The sequence below is a fragment of the Falco punctatus genome (genome assembly GCF_963210335.1).
Source record: "Falco punctatus genome assembly, chromosome: 10".
Lineage (NCBI taxonomy): Eukaryota > Metazoa > Chordata > Aves > Falconiformes > Falconidae > Falco > Falco punctatus.
The window spans coordinates 19726991-19748795 of record NC_137590.1 but is presented as its reverse complement, the minus strand read 5'-3'; the positions used below and the strand labels follow the sequence as shown (position 1 = coordinate 19748795).

The 21805-nt window shown below is 47.2% G+C and overlaps 1 protein-coding gene and 1 long non-coding RNA gene across 13 annotated transcripts; both read right to left on the bottom strand.

Annotated features, from left to right (window-relative positions):
* Positions 1–106: 106 nt before the first annotated feature.
* FADS1 (fatty acid desaturase 1) lies at positions 107–11740 on the bottom strand. 2 transcript variants are annotated; one of them, XM_080404861.1, is made up of 12 exons: positions 11445–11740; positions 8846–8956; positions 8359–8556; positions 7448–7549; positions 7149–7277; positions 5618–5678; positions 5418–5494; positions 4196–4293; positions 3773–3869; positions 3109–3188; positions 2555–2680; positions 107–1816 (listed from the first exon to the last, which is right to left on the bottom strand). In XM_080404861.1, the coding sequence occupies exons 1-12, from the start codon at positions 11637–11639 to the stop codon at positions 1765–1767; spliced, it is 1326 nt and encodes a 441-aa protein (XP_080260987.1). In that variant the 5' UTR covers positions 11640–11740; the 3' UTR covers positions 107–1764. The 2 variants fall into 2 exon arrangements, with proteins under 2 accessions (XP_080260987.1, XP_080260988.1); XM_080404862.1 differs by lacking the exon at positions 11445–11740 and adding an exon at positions 9616–10371.
* A 566-nt stretch (positions 11741–12306) lies between these two features.
* Positions 12307–21692, bottom strand: LOC308070619. Of its 11 annotated transcripts, XR_013930784.1 has the most exons (4): positions 17346–21690; positions 15302–15391; positions 14199–14303; positions 12307–13967 (listed from the first exon to the last, which is right to left on the bottom strand). It is a non-coding gene; the product is annotated as an uncharacterized lncRNA (long non-coding RNA). The 11 variants fall into 11 exon arrangements; XR_013930782.1 differs by having other exon boundaries at positions 12307–12716; positions 13741–15391; positions 17346–21692; XR_013930783.1 differs by having other exon boundaries at positions 14199–15391; positions 17346–21692.
* Positions 21693–21805: the final 113 nt, after the last annotated feature.

The window sequence follows — 21805 nt, the reverse complement described above, 5'->3', positions numbered from 1 at the left end:
AGCGCTGAGGTTTATGACAGTTCTCTGCAGCCGTGGACAGGCATTTGCTCTACATTTTAGCGAGTGCAGGCTCTTGTGCAGACATATTTTACTCTGATAACAGCAATAATTGATAAGATAAGGCATTTTATTATTGGACATTCCTCCACCAACAGTTCTAATAACAAGAGGGAGAGAAAAGGAGCAGGAAAAACAAGGTAAAACAGTAACTAAGGCCCACTTTTTATGATGTTTATCAACAGGTATCAATGATTTAACGATTATTTTATTTTTTCCATTACAATATTATTCTGTGCTTAACAACACTCTTAGCATGGGAAGATGCGTTTCTTCCATTCCCTCACCAGCCATCCTCTTTTGGGATGTTGACCAGAAAAAGCACCGTATTTCCCTCAAAATCAACCCACCCCTTCTGGAGACTAAGCCCCCTGTCACTGAGGTACCAGGGTGATGGAGCTGTCTCCGTTAGTGCGATGCCAGGTGCTATATCCTAGCTTGGCATCTGCAATGTTGGCGTAGTAAATGAAAAGACACCAGGAAAGGCAGTAAGGCTCATTCACGTTCCAACAAATGGCACAGCACGTGCCCTCGTGGGGTGCATTTTGAAGGCACATCATGCAATAAACATCAGCGATATATTGGCTGACATGTGCCGACGGCTGTGCAGCCCACTGACATCTGCCAAGCGAAAAGGCAAAGGCATTGAAACAGCCCCCAGCTCGTAACACTTCTACTTCATTAAATTTGCCTGCACTTAAGACAGGAACACCTCATGCTCCGTGGGCCAGAAGTCATGAGTTCTCTCCATTTAACAAACCACTCAGAGGTTCAAAAAAAAGAGTGAAGCTCCAGGTGACCACCGAGTGACTACCCTCCTGCTTCCCTGGGCACCCTTGTAGGGATCCTGGGTATGGACATGCCGTATTTCTGTCTCTTCTGACTTCCAGTTACGGGTTCAGTAACACTGGGAAGACTGGCACCATGGAGACTGCTGGCAGAGACTCCATGGGAGGTTCCCGATGGGCAAATAACCCAGAGGCTCTCAGCGTTCCCACAGACATGGCACGCAGAGCTCTCACATCCACACGCCTGCAGAATAACCTCCACCTTCCTGTTTCTCTACCTGAATTAGGGCTCTAATTAGATCTTTTTCCTCACGCTCATTCCTCCAGAACTGCTACCTGCACCCTCTCCGCCTCACTCACACATGTACAAATTGGTTTTGGCTCTCATGTACTTCCCACTGCCCCTTGCTTTGGGCACGCCTATTGCCACTGTAATTACCTACAGGTGTCTGAAAATACTGTACTACACAATTCCTTATGGCTTCCACACTTCACTAACTCCCGTGTTCTTTGATTTCATACTGTCTCATTTTTCTTACCACGTTCAGAATGAGAGCCACCTCACAAAAGCCTATGTTAGATCAGAAACTTCCCTCCTATACACTCAGCAAAGCAACTACCAGCAGACAGAAAGGAATCTGTTCCCGGTCCCAAAGCTGCTTCCAGCTTTGTGGAACATAACCACCTCCATTCGGCTTTTCCCTGTAACTCAGCACCAGAGAAGAGGAATGAAAGAAGCACAAGAAGAATTAAGAACACATCTTTTTAAAAAAATCATATAATCACATTCATCAATGGAATTCAGTGGCATCACCTCCCCACCTATGGCTCAACCAGCTCTCCCTCCTCTGTGCTTCATGGTGACCACCACAGGAGGCAACAAGGGCTGGGGAGCTCCTCTGCAAGGATCCACCGCTTCTTATTTATGCAGATAGGCATCGAGCCAGAGCTCCCCTGAATCCTTCAAAGAGCTGCCAAGAGAGAACCACATTTCCTTAGAAACAAGGTAATGAAATACAGTGTCCAGGGAACAGAGCCCTGTGGGAAGAATCCCCGTCTATAGATTAAGCAAAAGAAATCATAGAATCATGGAAGGTTTTGGGTTGGAAGGGACCTCTAAAGGTCACCTATTCCAGCCCTGCAATGAGCAGGGACATCTCCAGCTGGATCCAGTTGCTCTGAGACCTTCAGAGGCAAGGCTATGCAGACTACAGCTCCTCGGAAAGATGAAGAACCAAACCACTAGCGTTACATCAGACAAAGACTGGAAGGCTAAAGCAAACAACTTAATTAGAATGAAAATGAAAGCAGCAAGTGCAAGAATGCCGCGTGACTTTTCAATGGAATAAGAAACATCTACGGGGCAAGAAGGGGAAGAAAGGACTCATCTTTACGAAAACACCTCTTTGACCTGGAGCACACTTGAGGACTGAGGTGCCAGACCTGGCATCCTACTGACCTCTGAACCCCTCAGAGCTCAGGAAAAGCAGCTCTCTGTTAGGTCATTCCTGCTGACACCTTCTGTCTGCTGCCACTGAAACCAGCGCCACAGCTGAACAGTTTCCCAATCCCTTTCACAGCCACCCGTACTATCTACAGCTCTTCACAGAACTTCTGTGATCCAAGTTCCCTTTCCCATGTCCCTCACTTGTCCACTCCACAATATTGGAAACCCCTTTGCACAGGGAACGCAGCAGGTAGATACATACTGCACTATGTCCGCAAAGGCGGTGAGCAACGGCTTGCACTGGTACCCAATGCCGTGTTTGGCACACAGGGACTTCACCAAAGGGGCCACCTTCCAGTAGTTGTGGCGAGGCATTGTAGGAAAAAGGCTGTGGGAAAAGAACACGGTGATTCAGTGGCATCCGTCATCACCCCACAGAATTCCTCCCCTCTTCTGTGCCTAAGCTTGGGGGTGCCTCAGCCTCCCCTTGTGCCCATAGCCATTACTGCTCTGCAGTGGTCCCTCTCGTGTCACGTCACTCAGCAGCTGTACTAACCAGGAGGCTGGTAATTCTCACTCCCGCGCCTGGCTGCTCGTATCTACAGTGGTATTGGTGCTCACCAGTGCTCCAAAGATTTTCTGACCCATCACTTGCAGTCCCCACTCCATCCCCATATAAAAAGCACAAAATTCCCCCATGTTATCTTTTGTTCCTGCATTAGCTGAGAGAGAGAGGGACCTTGTAGGCAATTCAGACCTAGTGTAACTAGCACTCCTTGAAACGCCCCTACATCCCCAACTCATCCTCCAACTCACTGGTGCTCGATTTGGAAGTTCAGATGTCCACTAAACCAGTCGTTGAATAAGGACTGATGAACATTACAGGTCGCCTGGAGCTGAGAGAAAAAACAGTAACATTTAAGTGCTGTTTTAGGAATGTTCCTTCTTTTACATGTGCCAAACACAACAGTAATCGGGTACATGTTCCTTATCACCACCTGCCTTCTGGCTGACAGCAACTCCGAGAGCTACCTCCAGTCAACAGGAGATGGCCACGCTGTGATACACGATTGTTAGGGACGCAGTTTAGAACAGACTTGATTTTCCCAGTGAGACAAGCCGTAACAACCATAACTTTCACCTCTCTTACTTAAAAAAAAGCTGCAATGGCTTCATAACTGAAATAAAACAGAGTACACAAGGGAGCTCTGCATCCTCCAAGCACGGAAAGCTCTCCATCTGAAGAGCACTGTGGCATCTCTAATGATTTTCCTTGAGGCATCTGTGCTCAGCAAGTGCAGCCTCCAGCCCGCTTCTGCAGCTTCTTTCTTTGCACTCACGGCACATGGTGAGGACAAGCTGCTTATGCTTTCCTCTCTCGGTTCCCATCGCTTCTGTCACCAGCTCTCTGGGGCATTACATACCCAGAACTACAGCTTCTCACCTTCGAAGTCACAAGTCTCTGGAAAGAAGCTCTTACCTGAGTAGAGAACCAGTCCAGATTCTTATCATAATCTATGTGCATCGGGATGTGATTCATTTGCGTAATCCAGACAAACCAGATACTCTCTATAAACCTGTGCACACAAACACACACAGAACTGTCACCGATCTCACGCCTGTGCCGTAGCAAGTCAGTACAACACACTTGCACACACACAGGCCAGTTGGTGCTTGGCCGAATGAACCCCAGGAACCCCAAAGATCCCATCAGCAGATCAGCCCTACACACACCTCCAACCTTCTAAAGACAGACCACAGCCTCTGCCAGGCTGGCAGGCGCAAGGAGACGGAAAAATTGGGAGCTGATGAGGAAGATAACCAGGAGGCTGAAGAAAAGCTGACACAAAGGATAGATACAAACTGGACAAAGAAAATGGAGGAATTATAAGCTGGATGATACCTGACTAACAGATGAAGCCCCAGGATACCCTTCACCCCCATCAAGGGCAAGTAGGTGAGAAAGAATCGGATGTAGAAGCTCAGCATCCAGGCCAGGTCCTGTAGCACAGGGAACAGATAAAACTTCATTAAGAGGAAGAATTACTGGCTTCTGAATTTACCATCCACTCTATGTGGCACTCCCTTTAACCCCTCCCCAGAATCTTCTACCGATAGATTTTTCCTGCCAGCCCCATCACAAAGCGACCTGACACACGGCCACTCCCCAGCCGTTCCTGTGCTCGGGAATTATCCTGGTCTTACAAGCCCAGCACAGGGCAAACACCTCAGAGGACACGCTCTAAAGCATCACATTTTCCTCTGGATCTGAAGAGAAGGCAAGCAGTGAGAAACCCAAACCCCCAGCCAATTAAAAGAGTAAAGAGCTCTGGTTTACCTCCGTCTCCTTTTTTACTCCTTTTCACATTTCTTGCAGTCTCTTATTTCCCTCACATTTTCTCCTGACCATCCTACTTCCCAAGCAAGACAAAAACAGCAAGGTGCCTTGTCTCCAACCCCCACACCTCAGAGAAAAGACAGCTTTTTTTGCATTTTTTTTCTAAAGTTTCTAAAAACCATGCTGTTCCTCAAGGGCCTAGATCTTCCCCTAACAAACTATCCTCCTAACTCTGATCCCTAACCACACATCCCCTACTCCACACTGAACCATGAGGATTCAGTCTCAGACTACAGGAAAGCCACTTGATTTTTAATATATCGTTTTGCAAACCAGAGGCATACTGACCCCTCCTCCAACCCCACCCCCATTTTCTGCTACTTTTCCCCTTTTTCTGTGCCACAGGTTTTTATCGTATGGACTTGGGGAAAACAAAAAAGAGTGGCCAGAAGGACCACTTCTGCCTTCAGCCAGGCTCTTGGGCTACCTGCAGGACAAGTTCTGGATGAAGACCAGCTCTGCAGCAGGAATGCTTCCCGACACACACCCTGGGCTGAGCCAGAGCATCAGAGAACATCCTCTGTCACCCAGCCCTGCACAGATCTTCTGGGGTGGGTGGGCTTTGTGGAAGGTACCCTCTCTCCCCCAGCACACGTTATTTCCCAGATGCTACACCCACACAGCTGGCCACAGAGATATGCAGCTCAGAGACCCTCCCAGTAATTTCTTGTGCTGAAATGGATCCCTAAAAGAGTAAATCCCCATCGGCAACGCGGAGCTGACTTACCACCCACTGTTTCCGCTGTATCACGAAGTAGAATATGTACCACTGGAAGTAAAGAGGCACCAGCGCTGGGGGCCCGACTAGAGCAGAGAAATAGATTGCAGAGACATGAACTGCCCCTGTTATCCCAGCGAGATGGGCTGGAAAGGGCAGGGGGTGGGTGAGTGCTGTCCGTGGGACTGCGAAAGGGAAGGGTTACTCACTGATGAAGAAGTACTTGTGCTGGTGGTTGTAAGGCATGAATTTCTTCTTTTGTACACCAAGCTGTTAAAATAAGCAAATTGCTTAGGTCGTGAAGACAGCTAAAGACATCTGCGTATACACTCCTACCTGCGCTTCCCAAGGAATGCATACCTAAGGTACCTTCTAAGCTTTGAAAGAGATGTCCTGTCAAACCACGCCAGCATCCACCATGCCGCTGGCTTCACCATCCCCTGGAAATTCAGTCTGTGGCTGCTGCTACTACAAATTTTCATCGCTGCCTGGGATGCCCAAGCGCCCGGGCAGTCCCTTGCACGACAGTGATGTGGGCTGGAGGCTCTGTCCCTGCAGAGGGCACAGCCGAGCTACGCATGGGAAGCGGCGGCGGCACTGACCCTCTGCTGCCAACAGGGCTTCAGAGAAAAACTGCGGTACCAGGAATAATGATGACAGTGTGTAGAACTCCCACCTACGTGCAAGTGGTCTCCAAAGCAGAGAAATGAGCATCCAGACATTAAACTGTGGCCAGAGGAACAGGGGTGAATAGATTCTCCTCTCTCTGAGACACTAAATTTTTCAGTGTTCACTATATAAACAACAGATCACGTCACTGACTTCCTTGAGGAACTCATATATCCCTGTATGTGTCCAAACCAATCCCGAATAGCAAGCAGCCCTCCCTTAACTGCAATGCAAAACTGAGCATTTAAGCCTGGTGACACTATGACTATACATAACTTAATTTTAAAGGACCAGCAAATGCTAAAGCCATTCAATCGACTGCAGAGTCGTGCCAGAAACAGAGCTGGACTCCAGACGGGACCAGCCTGGCACCCACGGTCAGACTGAGACCACTGAAATAGCTTCTTTGAACAGTGGCTGTAAAAGTTCCAGATGGCCCCTGCTTGTCTTCCGCTGCTTCATTTCCCAAAACACTATAATTAGCCAAGCTGGGCTTGGTAAAGAGAACAACTTGCAATCTTACCTTCATACAACTGCAAGTCTCTCATCAGAGAAATACAAACTCGTAGTCATGACAAATATTTCATTCTGATTTTAAAGCACAGCAAAAATAACTTGTTTTGAAATTTTAAGAATATGAAAATCTGAGGAGTATTGAAGTATTACTAAGGAATATTAGGGACTTGTGGAAGGCAAAGCAGCACTGCATAAAACAGCAGGTCAACCCCTACCATTTTCTGGAGGTACTTCTCATTTTACAGAAGCAGTTTTGGTGGGGTTTTTTCACCTTCAGAATAAATCTGGAAAATTTCAACCCATAGCAAGATTGTACTAGGGCAAAAAACATAAAAAAAACAGGTGCAACATTAAGTTTATGAAAGCCAGTCAAGTGCCAAGGTCTTTTTTTTTCTGTTTTTCAAAGGCCGTTAATGGCAAGCTGCACCTTCTCTGAATTCCTGAATCAGGGACAGCTCATTGACCGAACTAACTGGTCACTAGTCTCCAAGCTTTCTGCAGCTTTTCAGATTTGAATCCTAACGCTGTAACTTCCCAGCCTTCATCAGGTCTCACCTCTACAGAGAGTGTTTTTCCCAAAGCAAAAAATAAAGGGTGCATGCTAACGTCAGGGTCCTTTCGGAAGCAGTTGGGTTTAGCGTGGTGTTGGAAGTGGAGGTGATTCCACCAGCTGGCTGGTGCTCCCTGCAGGAAGGTATGAGAAGAGAGTGCCATAAAGAAGTTGTATCTTCTGCCCTTAGTCCTCCCTCCCCAGTAGTTCTCTGCATTCGCTTTCTTCTTGTACTGAGAGTGGGTTTGACTGCAGAGTGTCCCGGGCAAGGCTCTAGCAGTCCCTCTCAGCACTGAACGCCCACCTTCAGATGGCCGATCACGAACTTGTGCACCCAGTGGTTCCATTTGGGCTTGCTAAAGACTGAAAGGTGTCCAAAATCATGCTGCAGCCAGCCAGCCTGGGCCTGGAATGAAAAAAAAAAACAAACAAAACAAAACAAAACCAAACAACAGTGCTGCTGGGGGAAAAGAAGAGTCAGGATGCTCTGCATCTGAAAAGGGCTTTCTTTTCTCCCACTCCCATGCTCCTCACAGCATCCCCCTGGATAGCGGGAGCAGTTCCACTACTAGGAACCCAAACACTTCTCTTTTACTATATACCACCGCAGTCCAGACTTTCCCTAAATGACTTTTAGTCCCGGATAGTTGTTTTCACGAGGAAGGAAAAAATCATGGAAAAAAAAAAAAGTCACGACGCTCAGAAACAGCATTTATTCTCTTACAGAACTGCACTGAAATTGGCAACAAAGTCTCCTTTAAGGAACAGCGAGCTGCTGCCTCCTCCGAGTACTTGTAATTCCAAGGAGATCAGCTGGCCACAGAAGAAATAGCTGGGGCTTTGAGAGCTGCTCTGCCCTCTCCTCTAACCCGCTGCAAGTTCCCATGGGAACACGGTGGCTTGGCCCCTGCACAGTGCCTTGGAGTTCTGGCACCAGGGACCTCAGCAGCACAGCGCGGCTTTCATTGTACGAAGAAGTCTGGGAATAAGGAGGGCTTTGACCGTCTATGGGAAGGAAAAAGCAGGGCAAAGCCTGATCTACCCAAGGAGCATGTCATGGCACTGGGATTTTGCCCCTTCAGTGGAACCCAGGGAGAAGCAGGATTTTGGGAAGTCCACGAACATACGCTTTCCTCTGTGCTTAAGGCAACGAGCACTTAAGCCTCAAAAGGCTGGTTTTTCATCTCTGGGGCTTCTTTTTGCCCAGTTGCTTACCTGGACAGTGCCTAGAAGCACTGCAGAGAAGAGGAAAGGCACTGTGGATGCTCCAAAATACCAGATGGTGAGCCAAGCTGCAACATCCAACACCAAGATGTGACAGAGATGCAAGATGAAAAAGGTGCGGTTGGGGTTGAGAAGGCCCATCTTCTCGACATTTGCACGGAGTTCACGGAAATCTTCTACCAGCTTTTTCTGTGGGGAGACCCAAAAGCATCTGAGGGTCTGAAGGTGCCTCAGGACCTCAAAGAGGAGCTCACTTCCCCCTCTCAAGGAGCTACTGTGACCATGAGGAAAAGCTGAGGGTCATCTGGAGACAAACCTTCACTAAGGCAACTAATAACGACACGGAGCAAAGGGGAAGCTCCAGATCAACACAGTGACTCCAGGAGATACTATCATTTTATGCACAGGGAATTCTGGCTGCCAGTAGAAGTTAAACAGCACAATTTCAACCCAAATATCAAGTTTTTAAGATACTTACATTTTTGCTGGGCTCAACGCTGGGTTGATCTGGTGCCAATTCTCCAATCAGGAGTGGGCTCATGTGCTTTCTTACTAGCGTCTTGTCCAGATGAAATGCTATGAAAGGATCCTGAAATGCAGATACAGGAACAGAATGAAGAAAACCAACCATTCAGGTGGCAGCAAAAGAAATATATTTCATGATATCCTGGACTCAGCAGAAAGCAACCCAGCTAAAGGAGCTGGCTCAACCAGATTTTACTGCCACAAATCCTTCTGCTTTCTTCACACCGTCAATGATCATTTGAAGCCAAATTCTCTGTGTCATTTTCTGGATGTTGTTAAGCACATGCCACTAAGAAGTATGGGCTCACTCCCCTCTTACTTCTGAACCTGAGAATTTCATATCCTGTCAAACCTCAAGAATATGATCTCAACCACATACTCTTATGTCTCTATCTTGTCTTTAGCTTCCACTTTATTTTTCTTCAGGTGTCATACGCTGAAATGAAGGTCTGACTAGGGAGAAGAGCAAGATATTGCCACAAAAACTCAATCAGTTAGCTGAACTGGGAAAAATAATCGGACAAGCAGGACACAAATAGGTGACTCACACCAATCTCTCAGAAGCCCCATCTCATTCCAAACGTGTTTCCTTGGCAATTTCCAATGCCCGCCCTGCCACATCTTCCTAGAAAAGTTTTTTTCTTGCTGCCTGCCTCCTGTTCCCCATCTGGTTCCCCTCCACGTTTCTGAAGAGTTCCATGAAAAGGTCTTTTTCATCCTTACCATTCAAAAGATCCCTGTTAGGCAAATCAGTTACTTCTGTCATTTAAATGTAAAGCCAATCTCCATGGCAACCAGGTGAAAAACTCCCTAGTGATTGTCGTCACTATATACTCTATCACTACATTTAGATTACAAATCCCATGAGCATACTTGGCCATTTGACAACTACTTCCTACTGAAGATCTCCTCCCATTTACCTCCTTTTCCCTATTTCTCTCCCCATGTCCAAGCTAGCACATATTTTATAATCTCCCTCAGCCTGATGATGCTTTTTCTTTTCTGAGGCAGTATTTGCCCACTGTGTGTCAGTCTGTAAGCCTCCTGCACCATGCACGTGCAGCACTATAATTACTAGGTTATTATTGCGTGCTTTTAAAATAAACTGTCCTTTTAAAATAAACTGTCCTTTCAAAAGACTTCTAATCAAGACAGGGGGTTAAAAAACCCGCTGATGTTGCCAGCTCTGGGTCAGCCCTGGTTTACTTCAGATGTAGCATCCCCTCTGTTCAGGCTCATGTGAATAACACAGGGAAAGAGGAGAGGGGAATGTGCAGGAAGAGGAAAAAAAAAATGGGGAGGAGTATGTGAGCAGATCAGAGGAGGATGGTACCACATTTTTAGACCAATCCTTTCTACGGAGGCTGTAAAACCTGGCGGTGCAATCCTAATGGAAGGTTACGGGACCACTGATTGCACCTTCTAGAAATCAAAACACTCCAGTGGCATTCAGCAAACTAAGTGTTCTTTCTTTACTTTCCCCACCCCCCCGCCCCCCCCTGCTTTTGAGAAGCCTGATTCTTTCCATTTCCAGGACAAAACTATTGGAAAAACTGGAACTGACTTGGCTCGGGTTCCGGAGCGGTCAGCAGTTCGGCTGCACCCAGCAGTGACACAGATGATAACGCCTGAAGAATGCAGCTGGCTGCAATCGGAGCAGCCAACCGTGCTTGGCCGTGTGTGCTGGCCGCTGCAACCGACCCCGTTCTGCTGGGGCTTTGACAATGCATGTGTGCATCCCCACCTCATGAAGTATGTGCACATCCACCTATTATCCTTGGTTTTAAATTATATGCATACGATGAAGGAAAGTGCTAGATACCAAGTTTCATCCTTTCTGGTCAGGGAGCAAAACTGGACTGAAACGTAACCCATCGAAACCACTCCAGGGGCTGCTTCACATCCCACACCTGCCCTCGGGTACGAAAATTTGCATTTGGAGAAATGCATTTTCTTTTGTGAAAGCCGTAGCAGGCAAAGGAAGGAAATACAGCGACAAAAACACCCCGCACCGTGCTGCCGATTCGAACAATGCTCACCGTGCTTTGCAACAGTCACTGACATTCAGACAGGAATAATGTATTTTTTTTAATAGGCCTTCAGCGTTATTTTGTACTAGTGCCAACTCTTGGAAACGCTGTGGCAGGTTTTTAAAGGTAGAGGAGGCTGAATGTGTTCATCCACCTGCGAACACAAGCTCGACCTGCGCACACCAGTGAGCACACACCTCGGGTGCTGTCCGGGGCTGCCGGCGGCTGCAGGTGGCTGAGCCGAGTGCTCTTATTTACTGTGCGTGAGCAAAAACCAGTGGCTTTCCTCCCAAACTGATGCCCGGAGTCAAACGCCCTATTTGCGCACATTTCAGCTATTCCTTCAGCAACATCCCCTCGGAAGCACAGTCCCGCAGGAGCAGCCTGTGCCCCGTGGGGCCGCTGCCCACGGGGAGGCACAGCCCGGCATCCCCCCCACGGCCCCGGGTGCCCCCCACGCCTGCCCCCAGCATCCCTTCTCCATCCCTCCCCGGGATGCCCGGGGGATGCTCCCCCACTCACCGTGGCGTCCTGCCCGGCGTAGTGGCTGATGACCCGGGCGCCCCCCGGGTGCCTCCGGTAGAAGCGGCTGATGTCGTACACCTTCCTCTCGATCACCAGCCAGCGCTCCTGCTGCTCCGGCCCCCGCCCGCTGCGCTGCCCGATCTCCTCCCAGGTGAAGCGCCGCAGCGCCCGGCCCGCCGCGGGGTCCTCCATGGCTCGGCTCGGCTCGGCTCGGCTCGGGTCACCGACGGCCGGACCCCAGCGCGGCGCCCTCGTCCCCCCGCCGCGCCCTCCCCGCGCCCTCAAGCCCCGCCTCCCCGCCGTTCCCCCACGCCCATTGGGCCCCGGTCGTCTTGCGCCCGCCCCCTTGCGGGACGCGCTGCGAGCGGGACCGCGGGCAGCTCCGCACCGCACCTCACCGCACCGCACCGCACCGCGGGTGTGGGTCACAGCAGACGAGGAACCCCCCACACCCCCCCGCAACAGGCAGCTTCCTGGCGCCTCTGGCTGCTGTGTGCTGGTGGTGCCGCCGCAGGCAGAGGGTGACATGTGGAACACAGCCGAGGGCACCCTACAGACCTTTTCGTCTGGGCTTGCTCGGAAAGTAGCCGCTTGCAAGGTGCATTCCTAAAGGTGTCGGTGCTGGCGCCAGGGCTTAGTTAAATGCCTTCACTTCCAACCAGGCAAATGGGACAAATGCGCTTTTTTATAGATTCGTTGATTGTATCGCGCTGGGGAAAACAGCTGGTGGGCTGGAGGGCAAGAAAGATGGACAGGCTGACAAGAACATCAAGTAGTTTAAGATAAGCAAATGCAAAGTCTTTATATATATAAATATAAATATATAAATATATAAATATATATATATATAAAAATAAGGATGTAAGAAGTGTGAGAAAGGATCAAAATACCGAGTGGCTGGCGCTGGGTGACGTGCTGGCTGGGAAGGACACAGGCTTAGTGGGCAATGGCACACGCCAGGCAAACCACAGCCTGGAAAATTGTATCATGAACCAGACAGAGGATGTGGAGCAAGCAGAAAAGCCACGAACCTGAGCCATCACAGGGGAACGATGTGCAGGCGCTGCAGTCAAGTCATGCTCAAGTTGCTTTTCTTAGGCCGCTTTTGCAACACATTTCTCCTTCCTTCTGGGCTGAGGTTGCCTTATCTTCCTTGCCCTTGGTTTCGTTTCCCCTTTCCAGCAAATCCCTCCCGCTCTTCCACCTGTCCTGCATCTCCTGTTCAGCTGCCGCTTCTGTTCCTGTGGCCACGCTGGGCTGGGGACGCAGCTGGCGGGGGGACAGGTGGCACCGCAGGTATATCACACCATATGCCTGCCTGACCGTGGCCTGCAGCTGAGTCTTCATACAACAGACCACTGAGTAATGCTAGAGGAGCAAATGATGCTAAAATAGAGAGATCCACCTCTGGGGGACTTCATCCATACACATTACAAACATACATTAAAATGCCTCTCTTCGCATTCAGTTCCCTTCTGGCTTTCCCTAATCACAACAGCCTTCTCCCTGAACTCTCATTACCGATTCTGAATGTCTTTGTTTTGATTCACACCTTTCAATCTGACCTAGTTACAGCAATTCTAGTTGAACGTAACCATAGAAACAAAGAACCACCAGACTGCATCCCTTCTTGTTCTGAACATCACCCGACTGCTACATCACGTCTTTCAAGCTTGGAATTCCATGCCTGCAAAACACTGGATCGAACATTTTTTATTTCCCTCCCTTTAGCAAGGCCACAGCTAAGGCATTCCTCCTTCCACACATTTGCCGTCACCCATGAAAGAAAAGGTTCTCTCCCAATCTTAGTAAAAATTAAGTTGCTTTGTATATTGACTGCTGACCATCTCACAAACGTAACCATAAAAGATATTAATCAATGCTTAGCATCTTTTAAAATTTATCCATTATGTTCAGAATCATTGAGTAATTATTTCAATTCCTATTTTTTCTGATTATCTATTGCACAAAAGAATAATTTCCCTAAATTTAGTTGATATTTTCAGTTTGACTTTTCATCACAAATACAGGGGAGCACTGGTCAGTTTTCTTTGTTCTATACACAACATTAAAAAAAAAAAAAAAGTCTAGCTTCCTACACAAGTTAAAGCTTTGGAAACTTGTTTTAAGGGAACTTCACAACAGCCAAAATGGATCACTGAGCTTGATGAACTGCAGTCTTGTTCCCCTCATATGCTGCCTCTGATTTCAGCAGGACCAGAAGCTATAAGGGATGTTAACATCTTATTAACAGATTTTCCCAGACAATTTATACAACAGTCCTTGGAATTACCTTCAAAGCTTCTTCTGGCATAAAATCTGTGGCTCTGTTTCTTTTCCCCTTAGTAGGTGATTCAGTCCAAGGCAAGACACCATGAATCATCCAGGTCTAACCAATGAAGGATTTCGTGGCCTCTTACAAGGTGCTGGTTGTCAAGACTGGTTGGTTCTCCTGCACTTGCCATACTCAGGATCTTGGCAGGTCTCACAGAGGCAAGAATGAGGTCTTTGGAATAAAGACTGGAAGGGAAAAGCAGCTGCCGTTACACACTCGCTAGCATCCTGCATCCCGCTGCCACTGGTGGCATTAACAGTCAGTCTTTGTTGAAAGATGACTCACTAGGTAAACCCAGACCTGGCCACTCTGCTCTTCCAGCAGCATTTCTTCTTCTCAGTGTTCCGACTCCTTGTTTGACCTCCACTACTCCCATCTCCATCCCTCCTTACCGTCATGATCTAGGTGTGACCCACCTTCCTAGGCTATCAAGGATCACCGAAAACCCAAGGGGAGATAAGGGATGGTCTTGGATTTGGTCTTCTGAGCTGGCTGCAAGTCATCCTTAGCATCCTAGATGACTGGGGATCACCAAAAGTCAGGGAAAATATATTAAAACTCCTCATGTCACTGCCATGATTAGGCTTTAACGTACTTTAAAATACATAAGTGACCTGGGTGATGAGGCGTCACTAAGTGCCTGGGCATCTGGTGCCCAAACCAGTAATATAAGGAAAAAGAGATGGACTGCAAGGATGGCAGCCTTTATTTTACCTTCTTGAAGCATGGGAAAATGAGTTAGAATAATGGATGGTAAAGTCTGAACCCACAGAAAATAGGCAATTTTAGAGGAAAACTAACAAATGCCGAAAAAGTTTTAAATACCAATGCCTAAAAGAAGAATCAGTTCTTGGCTTTTGTTCAGCCTAAGAAAAACTTCAGAAGCAGAGAGCATGGGAATAGTGGCATGAAGATTTACAAGATGCGGGCTGTCACCAGTGCAATTAAAACAGCTACACTGATGAAGCAAACGCAGGAGGTAACCACCCATTTTAGCATCATACTCCTCGCATGTAAGAGCTCGAAACTCTTGGCAGCTCGCTGTAACACCACTTGCACCAGGCGTAGGAACGACACCTGCATTGGGAGGGTTAGCCTAACACCAGAAAAAGGGGTAGATACTAGAAATATTTCATTTATTCTTGTCAGCTGTTGCATTATTTGGGAATGAGCTGTAAGAGTTGAATAATTTGGACTAAATGAGTTTGTATTGCCCTGGAACTATTTGTTTGGGTTGCTAATGCTTTATACCAACAATAAATTCTTGGGTTTGCATGTAAACAGTGTTTCTTCAGCCCATATTGATTTCCTGGAGTATTTGCTCTGTTACTCTGCCCCAACAACTGGCTTAAAATTCAGGTGCAAAAATTATACATGACAGAGGGGATGGATGAATATATTACAGTGTGGAGTACCGGAGGAAGATTGTGATTTGGGAAAAGCCTACATCGTGCCAGGAAAAGCAACCAGAAATCACTATACATAAGGAATGGGGTCACTGAGATAGAAATAAGCATACCTTTTGTCCTCCAGAAGATGCCAATTAAAATTAGCAAATGAGGGTGGAAGGCAGTAACTGGTTAGAGTTTTTCACATTTGAAAGCAGTATCTGAGTAAAGAGAAAAGGAAAGAATCTGATAATAACAGGAGAACGTCAGTAGGATGGGCTTCTCTTTACAAAGTATTGCAAATTTGATTATACTGACAAGGCAGCATTAAGAACAGAGCATTTCTCTCCTGATTCTCGTCCTGACAGGTCCTTGGCCATGTCTGCTTTCTGCACTAAACTAGTGTGATTGTATACTCTGCTTCCTCGGTATCCAGACCAGTTCGTGCCCCGACCCTGATAATCCCACACAGCCAACCCGAGATCCGCTGCAGAATGTGCAATCCGTGCCAGCACGAGCAGCACAATGGCAATTTCTGTTGGTTGGTTGGTTGCAAAGTTAGTCAGCCCTCAGCCGCTCTCCCGTGACTAGAAAAAGTGCCACCAACTCGAGATGCTAGAACATGTCCCAGTAAAAAAATATCAAATGCATCTTTGATAGCATTTTGCCTTCATTTTTTATATATCAATTAATTAGTCAGCTCTAGTAGCACACAATCATGAGCTGTGTAACAGAGCAAAGGAAGCAAAATGGCCAATACTCAGAATATCTGAAAAAAAATATAGCAAAACTATGTTTTTCAAAAAACATTTTTCTGATTAAAGTTTTACTCAATGGAAATATAAAGAAGATGTAACGATGACTCTAATAGATTCATGCTTCTTTATTTTCACAGAGTTTTAAGGGTCAGGGAGCTTATAATGGTCTAATGTTCTATATGATAAGAAACAGAATAATTTATTTACCACGGTAAGTAGCATTTGTTTAAAATGTGCTTCAGAAAAGCATGTAGCCTTGACTTGAAGATAACACATTAATATTCTTAGTATATATTCTGCTTAACTATTAAAATTTTGAGCCTTAGAAGTTTTGTCTGGTTTTGACTTAGGAAATATTTATTGGGTTTTGTTTTACAGGTCTCTCCTAGACTAAAAATCAATCGGTTCTGGTATTTCCTCTCCACAGGGGTACTTCCATTCCATAAATAAGTAATTTCCTGATTATTTTTTTCTTCTATATCCTGAAAAATTGCAGATAGACTCAGAACATGTTAAACAACACTGGAAATCTTTTTTGGGGGAGTTCCTTACACTTTAACATTGCATAGTCTGTACCCATGTTTCACCCAGAAACTCCCACATCCCCAGTCTTCGTGCAACTGTAACTGAACATCCAAGTTAACAACTAGACTTACACCAACACCACTTTGTCCATGAAGGAATCTCAGGGACCCAGATGACAATAAAATGGTTCTACCAGGACTGATGTGGAAGCACAGCAGGACTCCAGAGGTGGTAAAGAGCCCATTAGTTTTGATACGAAACACTATTGCCCCGCTTTCTAATTTTTATTTATTCATTTCGTATTTTACTACCCAAAAAACTTGGTCACGGCCCTGTTGTACAAAGTGCTGTATAAAGATCTGCTTTTAAAAAACTTTCCTGGTGGCTGGCAGAAGAACAGAAGGGCACGGGGAGACAATAGCAGTTGGATGTATTAGTAAGGGACATTTAAACTCGGAGCTGGTGGCACTGTCACTCAGAAACACTATTATTAACAAGCCAACCTTTTTGAGGGCTTCATATCGACCTAAGAACAATATATTTAAGACACCTAAATCATTTTGGAAATGGAAGCACTATTCCCAAGCTACTTTCCAGATATAAATAAGGTTGAGATATTTTCTTGTAGCCTGGGATCCCATGTTTAAATATTAAGAGGAGCAAAAAGATCTTTCCCTTCTCTTGAAAAAGGCAAATGGAGTTTTCCTTGTGGGTACAAATAAGTTTCAAGACACTCAAAGAAAGTGCAATTTTTTCTTTTAAAGAAACACAGTATCCTCACGGAACTGATTACTGGGGTTTTTCTTCCTTTGAGGGAAGAACACTCCATCCTGAAAGCCCAAGCCGAGGACCTGCTGTTCGCACAGTGAAATACACAGTGGTTATTGCTCACCTTTGGATAAATTACTGCTCCTTGCTTCAGCACCTGGTGTCTTTCTGCTTGAATCAGCTTCCTCTGGTGCAGAATCTTATATCTTGATGACACACAGAACTACATCACCCTTCATGCACACATCTATTCTATACGGTGGTGGGCAAGGGTGTTTCCTCCTCAGGGCTCCTCACTGATAGCTTCTCAAGCACTAGGAACTTGTTTCAGGGGTGAGACAGAAAGAAGGAAGAGTTTGTGTCTGTCTTAAGGGAAAGAGGAGAAGTTTGGTTTTGTTCTTAAAGTGATGCTGCAACAGCATCCCTACCTAGCCGTTGGGTCCCCTCACCTCAGGCTCCATGCTCCAGCCCCTCTTTCCGCAGCCTGGTCAGAATGTCATTTAGTTGTCTCCCACTGTGTCTGAACTGATTATTCACCCATCTCAACCCAAGTTCAGAGCTCCTCACCCTTTCCTTCTAGTGCGAGGGAGGAAAGCCTGGCGTCCTTTCTCTCCTTACATGTATTTTTCTTTGGCAGAGCAACTAGAAGTCCAAAAGTCTAACTAAAAGCTAAAAGTCTAAAGATGCAGATAAACCTGTCTTCACTATTTTTTCTCCCATTATCCTCAATTCCCACTTTCTGCCTTAGCTCAACCCCTTTTTCCCCTCCACATGCCTGCTGCATGTCCCTCCAGTGCACCCCTTGCTCGCTCCTGCCACCTCCTTTTCCCACTGCGTGCCACAGAGCCATCCGGCCTCACCAGGTGACCAGGGTTGGAGCTTGTGCTCTTGAAACTGGGGAGAAAGGAGGATTTTCCCCACATCCATGAGGACTGCTGCACAGCTGCAGTGCTGGTGCCAGGCTGGGTGCTGCTGGCAAAGGCACCCTCAAGGTGGTAATGGAGACTCTGACTCCTTCTAAAAGGCAGATTAAAAGCACCTTGTCTGATCTTACCAACTTCTACATAAAACTAAAAAAAGGCATGAGATGACAAGCACAAAAATTGTGATTTCTGCTACATTTTTAAAACGCTTTCCTTGGGGTCTCAGTTTCTTTTACATTAGCAAATCAATGCATGGCAAGCTTAAGGATACCCGAAGTACGGATTTGCCCAGCTTTTTCCCCATTCCAGGCTAACCCAGCAAGATGCCCTTCACTTTAATGCCCTTCACATAAGCTCATTAGCTTCTGTATTTCTACGTTACCCTGAAGAGCAGGCCTACCCCTTCTACCTGTGCCTCCACAAAAACTCCCCTGCTTTGCACGTCTCCATCTCCCCTTTTCCATGGTTTCTTCCCTGTCGCGTTACTCACCTTTCTCCCGCCCAATCTCATGACTACCCGATTCAACTCGGGGCTTGTGCATCCCTTACACAAGCTCTTTGTGCTGTTAAAGCAACACCGTGCAACACATGCAGCCTTTCACCTACTTGGCCACAGCAAGAGTCTGTTCTCCTCCCGTGGCTGGTTTGTGCCCCAGGAGCCAAACAAAACCTGGAGCAAGCCCACAGAAAGCCTCAGCAGCGTTACAGGCTGCGCTGCAAGGGGATGATGGTGCTGGGGTGGGTTTTTCGCTAGGCACCCCTTAGCGACTGTCCTGAAGCCCTCACACAATTCCCTGGGTGAAGCAGCCAGGTGAGCAGCTCTGTGTGCTGACTTTACATCCATGTCCATCTAACAGGTACCAGAGCCGATTCCGAAATGTACCCACCTCCTCAGCAGCTCATTTCTCGGGGGGGAGGGGTTGCTCAGGCAAACACCCCACTCATGCCTGGTGTGTGCATACGTAGCCAGATTCTCTGCTGCTTAAAGCCGTCAGCTCTGAGGTAGGAACTTCCATGGACTGACTGATAAAGCTTGTTGTATACAAAATAATCACCAATTTCAGTAACACGAACACATTCCTTTTGTGGAGCAGTCACCTGACGGACTCTGACCATCAGATAATACTGTGAGTTACCAATAATCCGTATCTTTATCTCTACAAGTCAAAAGAAGCCATGGCTTTGAATCTGGTTGTGGACGCAGAGGACACAACCTTCAGCTGGCACACTGAACAACTAGAAATATGTCATGAATCTGCAAATTATTTTCTTTTCAAAAGATCTGGCTTTGCAGTGGATCCCCCCTGACTTTCTAACAGTAAACTATCATTAGTGAAGCTTGAGGAAATGCATCCTAAAATAATAAATCGTAGTATGTTTTCTTATTCCTTCCTCTGTGTGCCCAGGGGCCCTCTCCATCTTCTTGGACATCTCTACAGTCTTCAGCTTTGCAATCTTCTTTGCAAACAAATCCCCAAACACCCAAACAATAAAAACAACAAAAACCACAATGAAAACAAGGAGAGAAAAAGAGAGAGAAAAAAAGAGAGACGGAAAACCATCATCCCAGTGACCAGCCACAAAAAGCAGCAATGGGGTCTTCCAGACAACTGTCCTCTTCTCGACACCCTCTCCAGTGGAGCAGGGAGCCCACAGAGCAGTTTTCCAACAGTAACAATACAGTTTTCATCAAAACTCACTTCATCTCATTACTGGTTGGTCCCGCCCAAGATGATGCCAGCACTGACTGGGGCACACGTGATGAGGGGCAGGAATTGCACGCTCCATGCACCTGTAACATGCAAGAAATATTCATTGAGGATGTAAATTATTTATCTACTGTATTATCCAGTAGGCTTTAAAGTTATAAATTAAAAGCTACAAGGTAAAGGATAAAAAAAAGGGGTAAGAAAGGATGTTTCACTTACCCATGGCAATCAGTTTTTAGGAGAAACCAGACACAACAGCACATTAGAATGCACACGAAGGGCACAGAGGGTGAGGGCACTGGGTACCTGGTCTCCAGGAAAATCTTATAGCCACCTTTCAGTACTTAAAGGGGGCTGGTAAGAAAGATGGAGACAGACTTTTTATGAGGGCCTGTAGCGATAGGACAAGGGGGGATGGTTTTAAGCTGAAAGAGGGAAGATTTCGATTAGATTTTAGGAAGAAATTATTTCCTGTGAGACACTGGCCCAGGCTGCCCAGAGCAGCTGTGGGTGCCCCATCCCTGGCAGTGCTCAGGGCCAGGCTGGACGGGGCTGGGAGCAGCCTGGGCTGGTGCCAAGTGTCCCTGCCCCTGGAACTGGATGACCTTTAAGGTCCTTTCCAACCCAAACCATTCTGTGAACCTATGATTGATACCACAGAAAAGGGCCAGGAAGCAGTGTCCAGGTGTGCGGTTACAAGGGAAGGACAGGCTACAGGGGGAGCACCCTTAGCGTTACAAAGGTTAAAGCATCCAAGGTGCTATGCAGATATGCCTACAGGATTAAAATCCCCAAATTCAAAGAACTCAGCACAGAAAGCGTTATGGTGAACTTTTTCCACATCACAAGCAATGAGCTTCAGGTCCACCTTAATGCAATGTCTTGCTGACGCTTGTTATTATCTTTGTCAGAGGTCTATTTTAAACCAAACTAAATAAAACTAGCAAGTCTTGGGAAAACATTCCTTTCATTTCTGACTCTCGTCACCCCACATCACAGGAAAAGACTGATGAACAGGGTAAGTCCTTGTGCAGCGACGAGAGCAGGCTGAAATGGAGGAAGCCTATAGCATGCCTTAGTGCAAAGGCAGCATGGAGTGATGCTCACTGGTGTAAAGTGGTGTATGTTCCTCCACTCTGACCTCCATTCCCATTGCCTGTGTAAGGAGCATGCTCCTGTCCCAAGATGTGATCATCCAACAGCACGCTGCACCTCAGGGAGTGCAGTCTGTACCCTAAAACGCTTGAACAACTTGTATATTAAATTTGCTTAGGCTCAGCCAGGGCTCTACAGAAAGAATTAATAACCCTTCCACTTACTAAGGCAAAATGGTCACAAGAAAAGATTCCAATCGCCAGGAAAGCTGCGGGTCACAGCTGCCTCACCTGGAGAGCAGCCCCAGGTCCTCTCAGGCAGGAGGAAGGCAGCGGTGAGGATGCTCTGCCTGCTCTGCCGTTGTTTTTGCAAAACACCTTGCGTAACCTGCTGACAGGGATTATTTTACACTAAAAGTGCCCCACGGCACAGAAAAAGAGGCACCGTCCCACCTGTTAATTAACGTCTTGCCCTAAGGAGGGATCTGCGGCTGGGCCTGCCTGGGGACAGCGACAATGGCGACCCGGGGCGGTGATTCAGCCTGGCACCACAGAGTGCACCCCGTAACGCCAGGCTGAGCCCCGAAACCTCCAGGCTGAGCCCCGTGCTAGGAAGGAAGGTGGCAGTTCCGAGGGGAAAGGGAAAAAGAGGGAGGGAAAGAGGGGGGAGGGAAAAAAAGGGGGAAAGGGAGAATAGGGGGGAAAAGGGAAAAGGGGGGGTAAGGAAGGAAAAGGGGGGTAAGGAGGGGAAAGGGAGAGAAGGGGGGAGAAGAGGGAGAAGGGGGGGAGAGAAGGGGGGGAGAAGGGGAGGAGAAGGGGGGGAGAAGGAAAAATTAAGAGAAAAAGAAAGTGGTAGGA